General features: G+C 39.5%; 2 protein-coding genes across 6 annotated transcripts in view; both read right to left on the bottom strand.

Moving 5' to 3' along the window:
* Positions 1-101: 101 nt before the first annotated feature.
* On the bottom strand, positions 102-7,305 carry LOC5502878 (recQ-mediated genome instability protein 1). Of its 3 annotated transcripts, none has more exons than XM_048721386.1 (10): positions 7,149-7,305; positions 5,589-5,729; positions 5,329-5,430; positions 5,061-5,186; positions 4,526-4,662; positions 2,358-3,390; positions 1,973-2,083; positions 1,595-1,636; positions 1,269-1,328; positions 102-821 (listed from the first exon to the last, which is right to left on the bottom strand). In XM_048721386.1, exons 1-10 carry the CDS (start codon positions 7,260-7,262, stop codon positions 669-671), a joined length of 2,019 nt encoding a protein of 672 aa, XP_048577343.1. In that variant the 5' UTR covers positions 7,263-7,305; the 3' UTR covers positions 102-668. The 3 variants fall into 3 exon arrangements, with proteins under 3 accessions (XP_048577343.1, XP_048577344.1, XP_048577345.1); XM_048721387.1 differs by having other exon boundaries at positions 5,649-5,729; XM_048721388.1 differs by lacking the exons at positions 5,589-5,729; positions 7,149-7,305 and adding an exon at positions 5,777-6,770.
* Positions 7,306-8,005: 700 nt separating this feature from the next.
* The window catches only part of LOC5504737 (fibulin-1), a 61,345-nt gene continuing 51,063 nt past the window's right edge, over positions 8,006-18,287 (bottom strand). Inside the window, exons 10-14 of one of the 3 annotated variants that reach the window (XM_048721378.1) lie at positions 13,547-13,669; positions 13,224-13,346; positions 11,908-12,030; positions 10,056-10,159; positions 8,006-9,719 (exon numbers count right to left, since the gene is read on the bottom strand). In XM_048721378.1, coding sequence (XP_048577335.1) covers positions 9,360-9,719; positions 10,056-10,159; positions 11,908-12,030; positions 13,224-13,346; positions 13,547-13,669 — 833 coding nt within the window. In that variant the 3' untranslated portion in view covers positions 8,006-9,359. The remainder of the gene's footprint in view (positions 9,720-10,055; positions 10,160-11,907; positions 12,031-13,223; positions 13,347-13,546; positions 13,670-18,287) is intronic. The other 2 variants (XM_048721381.1, XM_048721379.1) reach the window with 2 other exon arrangements.

The raw sequence follows: 18,287 nt of genomic DNA, 5'->3' as shown, positions 1-18,287 counted from the left end.
TAGCGTTACTGGACTAAGCGCGCAGGGGTGCTTGGGTAGAACGAACCTTCCCTTGGTCCTTCGCGCCAGCGCTAAACCTTCCCATGACTCATTGTGCTCACTAGTATATCTTTCACGTGTTTTTAAAGACTTGAGACGCCTGGGTACGAGGCAGTGACAATGCGGCTTTTAACAATCTGGTTCCTGACATGACAAATTCCTGTCTTCACTGCTGCAACCATGTCGCACAGAGAATTGAGACAACAAGGACTCTATCCACCTGTGCACCATTGCTCAAGCAAATATTTCTTAACTAATTCGATACTCGTCAAGAGTATCAAGCATTTTTTGCTTGAGTAAAACCCAAAATGGCCGAATCTCACACGGACAAAAGGCGTACTCGCCAGGACCCATTCAGTGCACTTATCCCTTGTGAAATACTTTGCACATTTGCATTACAGGGGTAGAGGCGTGGTTAGGGGTGGGGTTAGGGAACACATGTACCCCTTCCACACCATCACACTTTTACCCCACCAAAAGGCGGTCTTTTCATATTGAAAAATATTCATGACTGGGCACCGCCAGTCTCTAAATCCTAATTATTCGACTAAAAAAAAATGAATTCCAGATCAGATCAAAAGAATAAAACGAGCAGTGTCACGTGATTCTAATCGGGGAAATGAGTGGTATCACGTGGTTCTAATCCGGGACATGAGCATCTTGACATCATCACGTGAGGGCTGACGCAGTCGGATTAGTACAGGCCTGGGGCGAGTGCATACAAATGATACGTCCATTAAACACGTGACCATGCTCAGGTTCCTCTGGAATTGCTCCGTGTGCTGCAAGCACAGATAAGAAAATAGTCAATACACACCCTAGCCTGCGAGCCGGCTCTCCTGTGTGTTTTCGTTGTTCAGGATCTCCGTGGCGCAAAAAATAAAGAGCGGGGGGAGGGGGGAAGGGAGGAGAGCTCTTTTGCTCGTCACAGGAATCCCGAGACCCCCAAAACAGTTATTTCCGAATTAACACACTTGGAGAGTCGGCTAGCAGGATATACACACCCCTCCCTTTATCAGTAACAAAACAAAGTACTTAATGAACAAAATATGGGTCATTCAGATAAAATTTACATGAGGTCATCAGACTTCATTTTTTTATTTCGTATATGGTTATATTGTCAGGCATCATGTTTACCCAGAAATTTTGACTTTTCAGGGCGATCTAGTGCGATAATTATCAACAGTAAAGGCTCGTACTAGTCAACGAGGATGGATACCAATTACTACCTGTTGTAGCGAGCGTCGAAGTTCAGTGTCTGGTGATTTTCTTGCTTTCTGCATCAGGTTCTAAAAGAGGGATAAATTAAAAAGTGCACAAAGTAAAGCAAATCCGTAGCAGCCAGGTAAGATTAAGGGGGGGGCAATACAGAAACAGTAATAAAATATTGTTGGGCACAGCAACGCCCCTAGTATAATAGGGGGGGCACATGTCCCTAGCCTTGACCCTGTAAAGGACGTCCTATCCGGTAAATAAAAGGACGAACAGACTGGAATGTCTTTCTGCGTTCCATTAATTGTAGCAAATGTGAAAGATAATTATTAAATATGTTTACCTGGAAACTCTCCACGGGCATCTGAAGGAGCTCTGTCAGTACCTTTTAAGAAACAAAATTATTTCAAAATGTTGTAATGCAAACAGTCAACAAGGAACTTATCTTAACAATTCTCAGTGTCTGAATTCTCGTTTGTGATTCGTCAAAAGAGAATAAAAATTACACACAAATTACATTATTTTTGGTGTTCACAGTTTTACAGGATGTGTGTCCAGTGTGCAATTGAGTGCAATCATATGGAAACCAACCTTAAAAGAATGTCGATCAACTCCTCCTTTGTTATTGTTTATCCTTACATTCAGCATAGAAGAAGAGCGCCGTATGCATCTGGCCTTGCATTTGGTATGGAAGCAGTGCGACATAAAAATCGGGCCTTACCTCAGCTCCCAGATCCATGTCCATCGCTGCTGTCCCATCATTCACCTTGACAGTGACGCACCAACCAGTTCCAGGTGTTTGGAAATGGTTTACAAGCGTGGAGACATAAGCCTGAAAAATGTTAGCAAGAATCAAGACGATATTATCATGATTATACTCAGGTTAGGCCATGGAAAGTAATTAAAAAAACAGTACCTTTGGTAGAATTTAAAATCCATTTTAGCAGCTTCAAATAAATATATTTTCAATGGAAACAACAAACTTTATTATTAACATAATCAAGTTTTTAAACAGAAATGCTTTGCTACAGACTTCAAAATGTCCTTGGTAAAAGATGTCTGCTAATGAAAACTCGATTTTTTTAAAATTTATCAAGAGCACAAACCTTTATCCTGATGGTGATATCCTCCTGAAATGGCAGATGCTGCTCCATAGTCTTGAGATAGGTAAATGGCAGAGACTCAAGTGAATAAGAACGTCCCATACTTTCCATCTTGTCCAGTTTTGTTATTTGATCATTGGGTTTTATGCCAGGATGATCAACATCAATCACCTCCATACCTTCCAACACCCCTTGTCTATCTTTTCCAAAAGTTGGATGTTTTCCTGATTTTGGATTGATACTGTTTCCAAAAGGGGGGACATAAGCTTGCCTTTGCGTTTTACAGACCTGCTCAGAAATTTCATCTTCTTTATTAACCCTTTGTTTCATAGGGAATTTTCCCTTCGATGAATAATCAGTAATTCCAGTGTCCACTCCAAGGCTACAAACTCTTGAATTATCTTCTTTTCTCTTTATGGTTTTCCCACACAGTATAATGCTTCCATTATTTGTACTATCTAATTCGAAATCATCCAAATCTTGATCATCAATATTCTCAAACACATCCTGAAGTTCTTGAAGGTGAAGACTTGCAATGTTCTCTGATGCAGAATTCCTTATTGGTAGAGCTCCTTTCTCAAGTTGATCCAATTGATCAAAATCCAAATTCTCTTCTATGTCATCAAAAAATAGGTCCTCGTCTAATAACTCATTATCATCATCATCAAAATAATCAGTTCTTTCTCCCCAGGAATCGCATCTCTGAAGGCTTTTGCAGTGTGTTTTCTGCAGTTTACTTTTTCCAATAGATGTCCTTGTGTTTGGCCAGTTATTATTCGCCCTTTCATTTCCTGGAACTTTTCCAGTAACTCTAAGGTTTGCACGAATACTAGAGTCTACACCAGGTGTGCTCATTTGATGTTTGTTTTCAAAGAAATTCTGACAACTTCTTGCAGTACTTTTACAAAAGGGGTTTCTTGTTGATGACTGCATGGACACATTTTGAGTGTTCTTGTTTAATGGTTTGTAAGATGAGCTCTCTGCCTCATCTTCAAGTATTTGTGCAACTGCTGGGGGTTCTGGCGGTTCTTGCCCTCTGCAATTATAAAGAAACCAGTGAAATATTAAAATTTTGCCTCAAGTTTAAGACTGTGCCTAACTTGCGAGACGAATGTTTTACTATCCTACTGAGCCCAGCATAACAAGCAATGTACTCACACTGATGTTTTAGAGACATAACAACAGGTATTCAAAATGGGTAATAAATATCCATTGTAAGCCACGTCTTTCTTATAATTCAATTCAAAACTCATAGCCATATTGTAAAAAAGTAAGGAAATAATCATCTAAAATCAAAGTTTCATACTTTATTGACTAAGTCTAATAGAAATTATGCAATAAATAAATAAAGTTGTGTTTTATTTCTACATACAGTACAGGGGATGAGCAGGCACCCTGGCAGCCAAAAAGTGGGTCATTCCTAGGAATCTTAAAATAGTACCTATGACTGCACCCCCTACCCCCCTACCCCCCAGCCAATGGTACATGACTGCAGTAACCAATTTAGCAGACAGATATTAATGCTTTATCATACTTTGTATTTTGCTAGGATGACAATACTAGTAGCTGACAGAGTGCCTTTAAATATTATAGATATTATAGATCAGTTCTCTTTTTATAGTAAACAAGACACTTGAGGAATATGTTTCTTGCATGCACCACATTAACACACATCAGGCCCGTACCCAGGGGGGGGGTGGGGGGTTGCAGGGGGTGCGAACACACCCCCCACAACGGCCAAAGGTCCACTTTTAGTTCTCAATAGACGTGCTATTTGTAGACAAAACTATAAAGCATAAGATAAATCACTCTGGTATGTAGCTAAATCCGACAATAAACGTCCCATGAAGATACTGCAAAGGGGGTGGTGCCCCCCTTCCCCACCCCCCCGGAAAAATAAGGTCCACTTTTTCGGATTTTGCACCCCCCCCCCCCCCAATAAAAATCCTGGGTACGGGCCTGCACATGTACACAGAATAAGATGTTAGACCATCAGAATAGAACAAGCGTGATACTTGCAATCTAAATTTAACAACAAAGTTGCCAGTTTTAGTATGGAGGTGCAACCAGTAAAATTATTAACTGAGGAAATATGATATTTGGAAGGATTATTCTTTCCAAAAAAGGTTAGGGCTGGGGCTTGTCTGTAATTTTTATTCTAAAGTGCTTACATGCTGCTGTGAAGTAAATTCCATGTCGAGTTGGTCTCCACTAGGCTTTCTGTGGACCCACCCAAAATGCGTACAAGACAATGTCTGGTCAGAAGTAACACGCCCAGCCTACAAGCAATCGGCCCTTGGATGATAACCTAAGATATTTCAGAATTCAAAAAATATTACCATGGCTTCCATACAATGGACATTTCTCACATTCTGGACAGATTTCCCCTTTTTTAATATGTACACTAAATGTGTAAATAGGCCCGTAGCCAGGATTTTGAGCAGGGGGGGTGGGGTTCCTTTAACCATAAAGCGGACCATTTTCTCTTAGGTAGCTTGTCCTACCTCGTAGTTGTACTGGCTATGGGCCTGGTAAAATTAGTTTCACTGAATGCTGTGATATCGAAATTCATACCTCGAAGACTTTGGCCTTTTCAGGGGATTTTTTTTTAATGTATTCATAAACGCAGTAAGGGATTCTCTGTCTCATTTGTGTGAGTCAAGCATATTTGAAACATTTCACTGACATGTCCCTTTGTAAACATACTTTGGTTCCAGGAGGTGTCAATGCCTGTAAGGTAGGTATTGGCTGATATTCCATCGCCTGAATTTGCTGCCCACCATCAGAAAGCTGAAAAAACAACATCCGACTTGCCTTCACCTTTGGTTCCCACTGAAAAGGCAACAAAAATCATAGTCATAGAAGGACAACAATTTTTTGGCTTGTCCATACATGCCCGGTACAGGCTAGTTGAGGAATCAATGGGTATATAACCAGTTGAATACATATGGCAGTTGAATGAAACAAAACTTACATTGGTATGTTTCTTGTCCAAATGGCTTTCAGGGTCATCTTTTCCTTTAATTTTCATGATTTGTGAATACGCTGATTGTCCAACATTTATAACAGAATTAATCTGCAAAACAAATTCTACAGTTTCAAAGGGTTTGCGCTCAGCTAAACGAGGCAACCTCAAACAATACAAGATGGATTTCCAGAGCCAAACTAGCTAGTAATAAACAATTTATTGGCCCTAAAGCGTGTGACAGTATCTATTTCTTGAATAGGCTTCACCTGCAAGCAATAAGTTCCTTCTACCATCATAACCTCATCCTCGATTTGGGGTAAACTTGCCTCACCAATTTCTTGCAAGTCAGCTAATAAGAATTTGTCATATACCAGCTGATTTAACTGGTGCTGAGTAATAGAACGACCCTAAAACAGGAAGGAATTATTAGCACCGCAATATTGGAAATAGGTACCTTGAGTATAAACCAATACATGGTGGAACCTGTTTTGATTAAGGAGTGATAAAATATACACTTTAAAGAAATAAACTTTACTGAGCCCCACATCCCCTGGGAGTGGGTTCCACCATACACTAGAACCACAGGTAGCCCAGACAATAGTTTTGAAGCTTGTTCATAGCTTGGAATCGGCTGTTTGTATTAGAGGTAAAACAAGTGGATTGTAGTGGTGAGTTTTTGTGAAATTTTGCCAATAGAATTGCCTTATAACTTAGAACACGTCTTGTTGCTGTCAAATGTATGTCTAATAACGATTTGGGGCAGTTTTCTTCGCGAAATATACAGCTTCACTCACCCTACTAAGGTTGGAGGTTCCATTTTCGGTAGCACTCAAATACTTTCGAAATTCACAAGGAAAATACAAAAACCGAAACATTTTTATCTCGTAGACCTATGCCAGGGTACACTTACATTCGATATGTGGCAAAATATTGGAGCTAAACTATTTTCCCTGGCCGCTAACCTTTTTTTAAACAAGTAAGCAGCCATTTGCCTCCTTGACTGAGGCCATTGGACAAATAGTTACGCTCGGCTGAACAGGGAACGAAGTTGTACTTTTTGTGTTGTCAAAGCCCATCCTTGTGACTAAATCTGTTCACCCTATTGGTAAAATGGCTAAAAGATAATTTCAAACACTGAAACACTGAAGGTTTTAAACAATGAAACCTTCCCGGATAAATTTTGAAATTTTTAGGGTTAAAATCAAATTCCCCACCCTTTCCTGGGACCATAGTGCTAGCGGGGGTGTGGTTAATAGGTTAGCGGATCGGAGAATTGGGCCTCGAAATGCTCACGGATTACGGATTTTGATGATTATTTCAGCGGATTGGCGGATTTTGGAAATACGGTGGATCATGGACCTGTTGACAATTTGGGCGAGGATTTTGGATTTTGGCTGGCTTTGACAGTCCAATGTCGGATTTGAAATGAATTTTAATCGATGCTATTGTTTATCTGTCAAACCATGCGGATCTAAAAATATCTGTGGATTCACGGATTTGCCCCGAAAATGTAGCGGATTGGCGGATTTACCGCCCCCTTTTCACCCCCCCCCCCCCTAGGGGGTTTTCTATTTTTGATTTCTCCTGCTACACGCTACAACGAAGGCGTTCGTAAGAACACTCATCAAATAGTATTTATATAAGCATTCTCTTGAAGTTTGACGTTTTGTTGTTAAAGTGCAAAAAAACTATACCACGTCTTTAGTGTTTATCAACATGAACCTCGCTGTTGTGATAGACCATCTTGTTGGGTTGATACATTACCACAAGACAATCGTAAATTCCATTATACAGAGACCTTGAACTTATCTAATGAATACACTTACACTATTTGTTCTTTTGATGAAGTCTATGCATTCATCAAGCCAGCCCTGACGTACATTCGCGTGGTAGTTTTCTCTCAACCACAGCAAAGTATTTCGAGCTGAATTTGCCGCCATTTTGGATTTCCATCTGGCTGCAATGCATTATGGGGCATTGGATGTGTGAGCGCTATATTTTAAAATGTGCGAGTTCTTATATAATTTCCCTCTGCGTATATGAGATGAGCCGGTATATTGATTGTCAATAATATACAACTTATCTGCAACATGATAAAAATCACATAGGCACTTTTTATTGGGACAAGAATAAGATAGTCTTGATTGTTTGGGTTACCTGTTGCTCACGGTCAAATTATAAGAGCCTGGGGCATTAGGGCGCACATTTGGCCGTCAAGAGGAAGGCGAAGCCCCTCTCCCTCCCCCCCCCTCCACCAAAAAAGAACAAACTGAAAACAGCAACAACAAGAAAAAATAACAACAACTACGCCCTTTCACCACCAATTCCTTCCAATATCTCGCGGGATTTAAATACTTTAATTTCGCCGACATTTTCTTGGCACATTCACTTCTATTAGCGAAGAGAAAAGTGTGTTTATTTCGCGAAGTTACGGTTCAAGTTGTTTGCTTTTTTACTTTTACAAAGAAATTGTACGTTACTATTTAATACCAAAAAATCATTGCTTACATTTGCCGTTTGATCGACGATGTTGACCATGATTAAGTCCCCCCACTGAAAGTGTGGATCGTCCAGTCCTCTTGACGTTAATAATATTGAATACGGAATCTCAACCACATAGTGTACGTTTTGCCATAGGAAAGCATTATTTAAAAAGAACTAAACAAATATAAATATGTAACAGTTTTGTGACATGCTATTTTATTTTTGAAGATTAAAATACACTGAAAATACAAAAAATGTTCTATGAATCTATAACTGGTTTCCTGCTATCTCTGGCTTTTGGAATTTCTTCAGACAGAAAGTTTTGTCCTGCCTTCTCGCTATCTCTTGCTCTGGCATCCCTTCAGCCAGAAAGCCATACAAACAGTTATGTCGTTATGTTTGATCTGGTTTGCTTATTTTCCCCGGAAGTATTAAATTTTACCTTTAATAAACCGACATTTCAGACCAAGAGTTAATATAAGTTAAACCATACAATAGTGGAGCTTGTCTTGTGCTTTTAGGGCCGCAAGGGGGTGCGGGCCCCAATAATAAATAAATTACAAGGAATTAAAAAAAATAGTGTGGCTGTATCCCCAAATATTTTCTCGATGTTTCAGTATCGTGCCGGCGGGGGGGGGGGGGGGGGGGGGGGGGGGGAAGGGGATGATATGGGCTATACGGGGACGTGCAGCTGGACAGGGTATGGTTTTTTAACTCTCTGTCCAAAACAGGGTTTACATTTCGGGCCTCTCTGTCCTGAACAGGGTATATATTTCAGGCCTCTCTGTCATGAACAGGGTACATAATTTCAAGCAAGGCTGTGCTAAACAGGGCACCGATTTCGTTGCCTTGCTAAAACTCGTAATCACTGATCCCGCAGCCGATCTGATTGCCTTGCTTTCTCTCACTTGCTAACAGGGTCCTAAAATTGAGGGTGTTGTCCTAGACAGTGTCAGGTTTCAAAACCCCCAGCGGCACCCCTAAACCCAAACAAAGACTGAGTACCCCCCCCCTCCCCAATTTTCTGAGGCCTGCTACAGCACTGGCTTTTGAATACTGACTCCTCGGTTTGGTAGGTGGGTGAGCTCAACCAAGTCTCTCGTGATTCTAAGTAAGCAGTGAGTCTAAGGAGTCTAAGGATTAAAAAAAATCCGGATTCGTTTCGCCGAAAACACCGAAAACTTGATTCGCGTCCACACTATCGTTTTCGCATCGTGTTCGCCTGGATCCAGCCGTCCACACTAACACGGATTCAAACGTTTGAAAACGCAGGTACAGGGTGAGGTCATTTTTATTATATGCGCATGCTCAAAGCAGCGCGCGCCTGCGATATGACGCCATCGTTTTCATTTCGATACGGATTCGACCGTCCACACTTAGGACCAAAGTATACGGATTCATTTTGATTCACTTTTGACGGCCTTTTTAAAAGTAACCGGATTCGCTGGATCCAGCGCGCGTGTTAGTGTGGAAGAAAGGTTTCAATCGAATCCGTTTTAGTGTGCAGTGGTCGGCTACTAAGTAAGCAGTTTCTTTGTATATCGTGGACTTGCTTACGGGTGCACCTCTTGGATGTATGCTGATATGACAGCGGGGCCATTATATCTTGTTTTTCTCGCTTGTTTAATCCACGGCTTACTCCCGCCTTTGTAGCCAATCAGTGCCCAAGACTCCCGATACCCAAGGGGGAGCACTGGTTCTACAGCACCCACACTTGCGAGAGCAGAGGCCGCGGGACCTCCATACGTTTCGCCAGAATCAAGGACTGAGACGAGAACGATCATGTTATTAGGTAGTGAATTAAGGTAGTTAGCCATATTGTTGCCGGAACCTGAATGTCCGTATGTATCAAAAGATCTTGAAGAATGAAGCGCGCCCGTTGGATAGAGGGCCACAATATTGTGTCCTCGTGACTGAAACGAAACAAGCGAGGATATTAGAAGACTCAACCTTGCCTACTGGGCCCCTATGAAGAGTCCCGTCATGTTGCCCATAATAGCAATCCTGCGATACTTAGAAAAATAGTGAGGGCATTTTAGACCGGATTGCTGTTATTGCAGTTCCCCTTGATATGAAGAGCAAATCAAGCAAAAAAAAAGCAGGACGAGAAATTATGGAGGTAAGGGGAATTCTATGACAATTACGTATAGGGGGGTTACCTGCCCAATCGCCTTAGAAAAAAAAGCAAAACAAACAAATAAGCTCGGATCAAAAGGTAAAATAGTTCATATCAAGAAATCATTGCTTACAGGCACAGGCCCTAGATTGACATTGTTCACCATGATCGAGTTCCCCCACTGAAAGTATGGGTCATCCAGCCCCCTTGACGTTATACTGATACTGATGTACTTAGCTGTAGAAAAGAAATTCTCATATCAGCAAAGCTTTATCAGAGTGAATGGAATAGTTTACTTCCGGACACTTCACATCCGGTTGTCAGCTGCTATTATGTTATTACCCATAAGCCCTCGCCTTGGTTGAGACTCGCTCGTGCTCTTGCTCATCCCTCGTGCTATCACGTTTTGTATTACGCCTCGTTAAAGTTCTTAAAAGTGTTCAAATCCGAAGCCACTACAGGAAATATAACAGATATAAAAATAAAATGAATAGAAGCGCTTGATTGCAGGCGGAAGATCTGAAGCTGTGATTTATCATATACATCTGTGGCGTTCCCGGCCTAGCGCGGAGCTCGAATTCATGAAAGGAAACCATTACCGTGTGTACGAGAATTCAACTTTACTGCATTCATACGTATCTGGTGATAACTAGGAGAATAAATAGCGAAATTTGCACATAAACAAATCCTCCTGCACACGAAAGAAGACTATTAAATGAAAATTCAGAAAACTACCTACGTTATTCCCCTCTTAATATAATTATTCAATTCCATAAACCGATCTAATTCCGTCGTAAGTTTATCTAGTGTCCTTTGTTCACAGTATTTTCTAGAACAAAACTGCGAGCGAAGATTAAGAAGTCCGGGCAGAAGCACCAGGGGGCGGTAAGGCTTATTTTCGTGAACTGCGTGTGTTTATCGTGAATCGTGAAAAGGACAAATTGTAAACCGTGATCCGTGATTGCTACCTTGGCAGTGATTCGTGAATGGCGAAATTCGATCAGCGTGAATCGTGATCTATGCTTGTGAATCGTGATTTCCAAGTAAAGATTGATTCTTTTCTTCAGTTTATCGTGAAACGTGATTTCTAATTTTGAAACACATGAAACGTGCAGGGATCCTCACGCTAACCGCCCCTGAAGCACAAGTCTCGGCTGTCTGTCAGAAGTGAATGATCGTTAAACAGAAACAATCATAATTCAAAGAACAACACAACCTCAACGAAACAAGTAACGAGACAGGATTGATGAGATTTCGGTCACTATAAGACTCGTGAGTACTGCGAAGACAGTTATAGTGCTACAGGGCCGTAGCAGGGGGGTCACTAGAGCACGTGCCCCCTCCCCCCTCAAAATTTCCAAAATGTATAAGAAAATAATCAGTAGGGACGTGGCCCCAATGTTTCCAATCATTCGAGGCCTGCTACATTCTACGTTATACGATTTCATGCCAATGTAAAAGAAACAGCCGCGAACTTTTTCTATAGCCAATTAATGTTTTCACGCCAAAATTGAACTCAGTGGAAATATGCCCGACAGTCGGTAAAGGTCCAAAATGGACTGAATGCCCGACTGTTTTCAATTTATTCAAATAACCAAGTAAATTCTCGGCCTACAGAGTTCAAATTATTCTATATTTGTTGAGAAAGGGCAAGCCAATCTGAGGTGAGCTTTGTTGTCGGTATTGAATGTTTTCTGTTGTCTCTGTACACTATAAAATTGTAATTCTAGTGCCACTTACACTATGCTGCTAAATGTCGGTAGTTCTGAATTTGCTAAAATATAACGGTAAATTGTCAACCTTGTGAGTTTAAAGTATTATATAATAGTTTAGAAAGGTCAAGCTAATCTGAATTGAGCTTTTTTTGGAATTGAATGTTTTTTCTTGCTTGTTATATAGTGATTTTATCAAAGTGTTCGTTAAGCATGAAATGTCTATTGCCGTGCTTTCCCGTTTTCAATAGGACTTTTTGCATTGACACTAACCCTGGCATGTGTGCCCATTTCCAGTATATCCCGCGTTGCAGGCGCACGTGAACGACCCAACGGTATTGGTGCACGCAGCATTGATTGAGCACGTGTGAGATCCATCTGCACATTCATTGGTATCTATAGATAAATAAAGTACATGGGTATTTAAAAGCGAAGTTAATAATAATGATGATAATGATGATGATGATGATATTTAATAACGTTTAGCGCAAATAACATCCAGAGTTATGATCAAATGCGCTTAAGTTGTAAGACAGGGCCTGGAATTTAAAGTTCTTGTGACCTTTCGCTGTAACAATCTAGCAAAAACAAGCACAGTTAAGCTATCAAAAATCTAATAATGTTCATTTTTCAGGACGTGAAAAAAGTGATTAAATCGGGGGCATCCTTTTCTGATTTGGCGGGAATATCTAAAACAGCACATTTTTCTGAGACATACAAAAATAAGAAACATACAAAAATAAAATAGGCCTACTACCAAAAAAAAATAATAAAAAGAAAGCTGCAACTTCGGAAATACTTATAACTCAGTGCTTTAATTTTGTATAGAACAGTGATCATAGGTTATAATATCATGCACGTGCCCCCTCCCCACTCAATATTTCCAAAAAGTATAAGAAAATAATCAGTAGAGACGATTCGAGGGAATCAGAGAAGCACATTCGACTCTGAGCCCTGAGAAGCATTAGACAAGGACGTTTTGCCAACCAGACCCCTTAAATTTGACAGTTACTTGATTGCTTTATCCTTATGTTTATACGATTTCATGCCAATGGAAAAGAAACAGGCGCGAACTTTTTCTATAGCCAATTAATGTTTTCACGCCAAAATTGAACGCAGTGGAAATATGCCCGACAGTCGGTAAAGGTCCACAATGGACTGAATGCTCGACTGTTTTCAATTTATTCAAATAACCAAGTAAATTCTCGGCCTACTGAGTTCAAATTATTCTATATTTGTTGAGAAAGGGCAAGCTAATCTGAGGTGAGCTTTGTTGTCGGTATTGAATGTTTTCTGTTGTCTCTGTACACTATAAAATCGTAATTCTAGTGCCACTTACACTAAGCTGCTAAATGTCGGTAGTTCTGAATTTGCTAAAATATCACGGTAAATTATCAACCTTTAAATGTATTATATAATAATATTATATAATAAGAAAGGTCAAGCTAATCTGAATTGAGCTTTTCTTTTCGGAATTGAATGTTTTTTCTTGCTTGTTATAAAGTGATTTTATCGAAGTGTCCGTTAAGCATAAAATGTCTATTGCCGTGCTTTCCCGTTTTCAATAAGAGTTTTTGCATTACACTTACCCTGGCATGTGTGCCCATTTCCAGTATATCCCGCGTTGCAGGCGCACGTGAACGACCCAACGGTATTGGTGCACGCAGCATTGATTGAGCACGTGTGAGATCCATCTGTACATTCATTGGTATCTATAGATAAATAAAGTACTTGGGTATTTAAAAGCGAAGTTAATAATAATAATAATAATAATAATAATAATAATAATAATAATAATAATAATAATAATAATAATAATATTTAATATCTGTTAGCGCAAATAACATCCAAAGTTCATCCATTCATCTATCAATTCATCCATTTTCAATAGGACTTTTTGCATTACACTAACCCTGGCATGTGTGCCCATTTCCAGTATATCCCGCGTTGCAGGCGCACGTGAACGACCCAACGGTATTGGTGCACGCAGCATTGATTGAGCACGTGTGAGATCCATCTGCACATTCATTGGTATCTATAGATAAATAAAGTACATGGGTATTTAAAAGCGAAGTTAATAATAATAATATTTAATATCTGTTAGCGCAAATAACATCCAGAGTTATGATCGAATGCTCTTGTAATACATAGCGCCTGGAACTTAAAGTTCTTATGACCTTTCGCTGTAGCAATCTAGCAAATACAAGCATAGATAAGCTATCACAAATCTGATAAGAGAACTGAATTTGCTAAAATTTTAATTTTTTAGAACATGAGAAAAAGGATTGCAATGTAGGCATCGATTTGGGGGAAAATCTAAAAGAACATCCATTAAAATTCTAAGACATACAAAAAATTAGAAACATACACAAAAAAACATGCCTACTACAAAACAATAGAAAGAAAGATGGAACCTTGGGACTACTAAAAACCAAGAGAGCATAAGATAAGAGAGGGACACTTTGGTATTACCCGCGCGCCATGTCGATTCCGAATCTGGCTATTTTTAGTAACCACCACCCCACCACTGCGTGTGAGCATTTCTACTCACCCTACCCCCGCGCCTTGGCATTTACATCTTGTTGTTTGCCGCTGTTTTGTGACTTGAGACCGAAGAAAACACCCTATTTGCACAAATACCATCGAAAATTTTATTCTAGCACTAAGGATACGGGCAGTTGCGGTTTATTAGGGGTTGTAGTACTTCGAGGATTGCAAGATTTCCAAAACTAGACTTCATTCAAAACCAAGAGCGGAAAACCTCGTGCTTCAAACACCGTTTTCGGTGCTGCTTCTTCGTGGTTTATCAACGTTCATTATCTTCCTAATGGTCAAACGGAATCTGTAAGTTAGACATTAGATATGATATTGATTTTTGTGAATACTCCTGTGAATTGAGAAGTAATCCAAGAAAAATACATTTCATAAAACTATTCTTGTAGCGAGGGAATGCATTTTTGTTATAATCAAAGCCAGCAAGCTGAAGTATCTGAGCTTTTTTAATAGTGAGAAAATAAAGAGGGAGATATTACCGTTTTTTTCTTGATATTGTTATTATTATATGTTATATTATTATGTTGTTATTATACAAGCTGGAGTCGGGATTTGAATCAAACGCGTTATCACGGCCATTTTATCGCTCGTGGGTTTTTCTTTCTTCTTCAGTTGACTTCGCCGCTCAGACAAATAAAACAGTCAAACTATTAAAAGGGATTTAGCTTTCTGTGAGTATATTTGCCACTCTTGCTTACTTAAGTTAGACTTGTTTTCTTCTTCCGAGTTATTTTACATGATCTCTTTTCATTCCTATCGGGTTGGCAAAATAACAACACGCAACCCGCGGGGGAGTAAGACAAAATAAAAGGAGCAAATCCTTACGCGCAGTGGTGGGGTAGTGGTTACTAAAAATAGCCAGATTCGGAATCGACATGGCGCGCGGGTAATACCAAAGTGTCCCTCTCTTATCTTATGCTCTTTTGTAAAAACTCAATGGTTAAAGTTTGTAAAACACATATACACAGGTTATAATATCATGCGAATTGACTAACCCCGACATGTGTGCCCGTCTCCGTTATACCCCACGTTACAGACGCACGTGAACGATCCAACGGTATTGGTGCAAGCAGCATTAATTGAGCACGTATGAGATCCGTCTAAACATTCATTGATATCTAGAGAAAAGTATCTAGTGAGCAATGTTATAGATACAGTATAACATTCTGTTTTGGAAGATGGGAATGCGTCCTAAAATCAATGTAATAGTTAATACATTTTAGGGTACTTTCGAACTTGAAACGTTCGATGTTCGACTTGAAAGTGTTCTATTCAGGGGCGGATCTAGCTTTTCGCGAAAAGGGGGTTTGTTTCAGAGACAAAGGTGGGAGGGGTTATTTTTTTAACATATGGCTTCCTGGTAGTTCAAAGGGGGATAAACCCTCTAACGCCCCTAGATCTGCTACTGCTATTAATAACAAAAGTTATCGTGAGGTACTGCCATTATGAAACCATGGATCAAAGTATTGTAAGATTTCAAATTATTTCTGGCTGTTGTCGAACTGAAATAGTTCTATTATGCCTTGCAACATAAATGATAGGAAAAATAAAGCCTTGCCTCGAAACAACTATTTGTCAGTAATAGCAAGCAAAAAATTACAGTTGTTTCTATGGAAAGTTGTTTCTTTGGAGGGGAAAAGATCTGAATTATACTTCACTTAACAAAAACGTCGCGCACCTATTTGTATATAAGATTTGAGCTATTTTTGGCCAAGAAAGGTAGAAAGAAAGTATTTCTTAATGGATCATATACTTTGTCACCTTATTTGTCCTTTGCATTCCGGTGTACAGGAGCACGTAAACGTACGATACATTATATAATAGCATGTAGATGGGGCATATACCTGTTTCACAATGCTTTCCCGTATACCCCGGGGTACAGGAGCACGTAAACGTACGATACATTTAATAATAGCGTGTGGATTGGGCGTATACCTGTTTCACAATGCTTTCCCGTATACCCTGGTGTACAGGAGCATATGTATGCGGTACAAGGGTACTGCGCGAGGCATGTAGCACCGTGCTGACAGGGCCGTGATATGCAGTCGCTCTAAACAAAAATATAAAAAAAATACACCTATTTCAAATAAGGTTGCACCCGAGAACCCATGTGTTGTAACCCGCGGTGGCTCATGGGTAGCGTATAAACGGCCGAATCCTTGTATCTGCTATGCTTGTTTAAGCTATATGAATAATCATATTGGAATGTAAACAAGTATTCTACAGCTTTGGAAACCTGGATTTGTATTTTATTTACGCTTATTTGTTTATTTACTATGATTCCCATGGAGCAGTGCGTGTTACACAGTTTCTCCGAGTTCAACCTTATTTGAAATAGGTGTATAAATACATATATTATAAGTTATATAAGAACAAACAATTGGGATATGATTATTTTGGAAAGCAATTAATAACACGGTGAAAATATAAAATACCATATTAATAAAAAAAATGTGTAGTCTTTTCTGTGCATATTATATGCATAAGTATATTTGTAGTCGTCTTAGAAAAAATCATGAGCAGTGGGCCCTCCAAAAAAAAGATAGAGCAATTTTAATATGAAGTGATACGGAACCGGTCATCGTACTGTAATCAATGCGAATCGGTTGAACAAAAATATAAAAAGGAGCTACCCCTGCAGAGTATTATTGGCTCCCCCTGTTCTTCGCGCATGCGCCAAATTGACAATAACTCCCCTGAGACCCTGTATGTAGCACAAAAGCCCGTATCAGTGCAGCACATTACCATTTTTGGTAATATCGATTTACCTTCTCATAATGCAAATATTCAAAATGGCCGCGCGGAGTTTGAAACTTGAATTAATTTTGTTAGCGAGACGTCGCATCGCAAAAAGTGACCAAAACAGCAAAATATCCTGTTCTATACCAAGTTTGATATTTGATTGATGACTTCCTGTGTTCGATAGTAAAATATCGTTTGGGAAACCTTTTGAAATTGAGCGCGTTTATTTGAGACTGCCGTAAAATCGAACTCTTTTCATAATGTTTTTGTTTAGAAAAAGAGGAATATGAGTGTGATGGACCAAATTCTACGGCTTAGAACCTTGGCAGGATTAAACTAGGATAAATGAGGATTATGGCATACTGAAACAATCTTCACCACAAGCCCAAATGAGTGCCCACAAGATATGGTGAAAGTTGAGGAGAGCGGAGGTTGAATTGTGAGAACGAAAGTGCGAGTCAAGGCCCAACGTCTATACTTCAACAGGGAAAAATCGCCGAAGAATAGGTATGAAAATCCGTGTAAACATTTAGCCGAAAAGCGTTTTACCCTTCCCTTGTCTCTGGGGTTCACCTCCCAAACAAATACCCAAATCTAAATTCTATAGCCCAAGCATACAAAATCTTGCTATAAGGGAGCTTCAACTCCCAGATTTTCTTATTAAATCAAATTAATTTTATTCCATTTTTATAAAAAGACAACAAACAAACTCTGTGCAATAGGCACTGAGGAAAAAAATGGGCCTGAAGTATCACCAAATATAAATATTCTAACACCTTGGTGTTAGAACTTTTGTATTGTGCACGATTTGTGTCACAAAACTTCCTTAATTTGATAAAAAGAATCACGATGAAAACAGAGCTGAATACAATGAAGTCCTTTGGGGATGGTTCTAACACCGAGGTATACATACACTCCTCATTGAATAAGCACATTAGATAGCCTCTCAAACAAGTGCCCCCTCTAGAATCCATTTTTAAAAAGCCATAATGTGAGCATTTGTGGTAATGACTTTTTTTACAACGACTAATAGCAAACTAATGCAGCAATGTATAATGACTGCTATCCCTGAGATTTACAGATCATAGCAAATCTATCTTATATAAACATTAAAGCATAGCACTTTCATGTAGTGTCTTTTAATTGCATACAATAAACAGTGACTCGCGGCCATTCTGTATGCTATTTAGCTTTATTTTTTAATGAGACTCGCTGCCATTCTGTATAACATCCATTTTAGAGTGTCTTCATTTCGAGTGTGAAAGCAAGATAAATCCAGGGAAATTCTGTACAGTTGTATGACTTGATGAAACTTACAACTAAATAATTGGCGATCAATGTTATACCCTGCTGCCTTA

Source organism: Nematostella vectensis, chromosome 14 (genome assembly GCF_932526225.1).
Source record: "Nematostella vectensis chromosome 14, jaNemVect1.1, whole genome shotgun sequence".
Classification (NCBI taxonomy): Eukaryota; Metazoa; Cnidaria; class Anthozoa; order Actiniaria; family Edwardsiidae; genus Nematostella; species Nematostella vectensis.
Note: the sequence above shows the minus strand (reverse complement) of the source record. Positions and strands in the feature narration are given on the sequence as shown.

What these genes read in the sequence shown, in the direction of transcription:
- LOC5502878 (XM_048721386.1), bottom strand. Translation starts at nt 7,262, where the DNA reads ATGGCGGCAAATTCAGCTCGAAATACTTTGCTGTGGTTGAGAGAAAAC. An exon ending in TGACACCTCCTGGAACCAAA is followed by an intron (nt 4,663 to 5,060) that starts GTATGTTTACAA and finishes GAAATATCTTAG; the next exon opens with GTTATCATCCAAGGGCCGAT. An exon ending in AATTTACTTCACAGCAGCAT is followed by an intron (nt 3,391 to 4,525) that starts GTAAGCACTTTA and finishes TTATAATTGCAG; the next exon opens with AGGGCAAGAACCGCCAGAAC.